The 1,044-nt window shown below is 34.8% G+C and overlaps 1 protein-coding gene across 1 annotated transcript in view; it reads left to right on the forward strand.

Moving 5' to 3' along the window:
- The window catches only part of si:ch211-225p5.8 (sodium channel subunit beta-1), a 5,127-nt gene extending 4,308 nt beyond the window's left edge, over positions 1-819 (forward strand). Inside the window, exons 4-5 of the mRNA XM_014032527.1 lie at positions 354-504; positions 590-819. Coding sequence (XP_013887981.1) covers positions 354-504; positions 590-620 — 182 coding nt within the window. The 3' untranslated portion in view covers positions 621-819. The remainder of the gene's footprint in view (positions 1-353; positions 505-589) is intronic.
- The last annotated feature ends 225 nt before the right edge of the window (positions 820-1,044 follow it).

The raw sequence follows: 1,044 nt of genomic DNA on the forward strand, positions 1-1,044 counted from the left end.
CTCTGATAATGCTAACATGCTAACAAAAATCTTAGGTCTGCTGATGCTAACCAGCTAAACAAAAATCTTAGCTCTGCTAATGCTAACCTGCTAAACAAGATTCTTAGCTCTGATAATGCTAACATGCTAAAAATGAATCTGCTAAATGAAAAGCTACGTAGTTCTGCTATTAGCAGATTAGTGGAACTGTACCCACTGGCTACAGGACTTTTATTTTGAAGAGTGTTTGAAGGTTAAATCCACTTCCTGTTTGGATGTAGAAGCTTCTCTTGAAACTAAAAAATAAATCTACAGGATGTGGTTTTATAAAAGTCATATTTAAATTAATGTTTTCAGTTTGTTTGTGTTTGCAGCGAAGCGGGAGCTGGTCTCGGTGGTCTCAGAGATCCTGATGTATGTCCTGATCGTGGTCCTGCAGCTCTGGCTCATCGTAGTCCTGGTTTATTGTTACAGGAAGATTTGGGACGAACACGAAGCTCGAGAGGAGAAGAAAGCTCAGAAAGAGTAAAGTTTTACTCCTGAAGTTATTTTTAAAACTTGATTTCTTTAAACTGGTCTCGTTATTTGTTGTTTTTGTTTTTATTTTCAGACTCTTGCAGCTGAAGGACAACATCCCCTGACTTCAGTTCTTACAGGATGTTCTCACTTGAAGACAAAGCTTAGATTTAAAATCAGGTTTTCTTTTTCTTTTATTTGGATGTTCATCAAATCAGATGCTTGTTTTTTGAGGAAGTCAAGTTTTAGTGTTGAAATAAAAACTGTTGGAAAGTTTTCTCTAAATATAAATCTGTGCTTTCAGATTTTCAAGGGATTCTTTTATTAATTGTTTTTAAAATGTCATAAATGTGCATGTTTCTTTTTTTTTGTAATATTTGAGAGTTTAAAAAGCCAAATGTGGCTTTTTAAGTGTTGGACAGTTCGTTTAGAACTGTCCCAAGTGTGTTCTCAGAGGCTTGTCCCTCTGTTTCAGAACATGACGACATATTTGAATATGTGTCTGAATCCATTCTGCAATTAAATGTATTATTTTATTTAATAGTCGTT

Source organism: Austrofundulus limnaeus, unplaced genomic scaffold, assembly GCF_001266775.1.
Source record: "Austrofundulus limnaeus strain Quisiro unplaced genomic scaffold, Austrofundulus_limnaeus-1.0 Scaffold1475, whole genome shotgun sequence".
Lineage (NCBI taxonomy): Eukaryota > Metazoa > Chordata > Actinopteri > Cyprinodontiformes > Rivulidae > Austrofundulus > Austrofundulus limnaeus.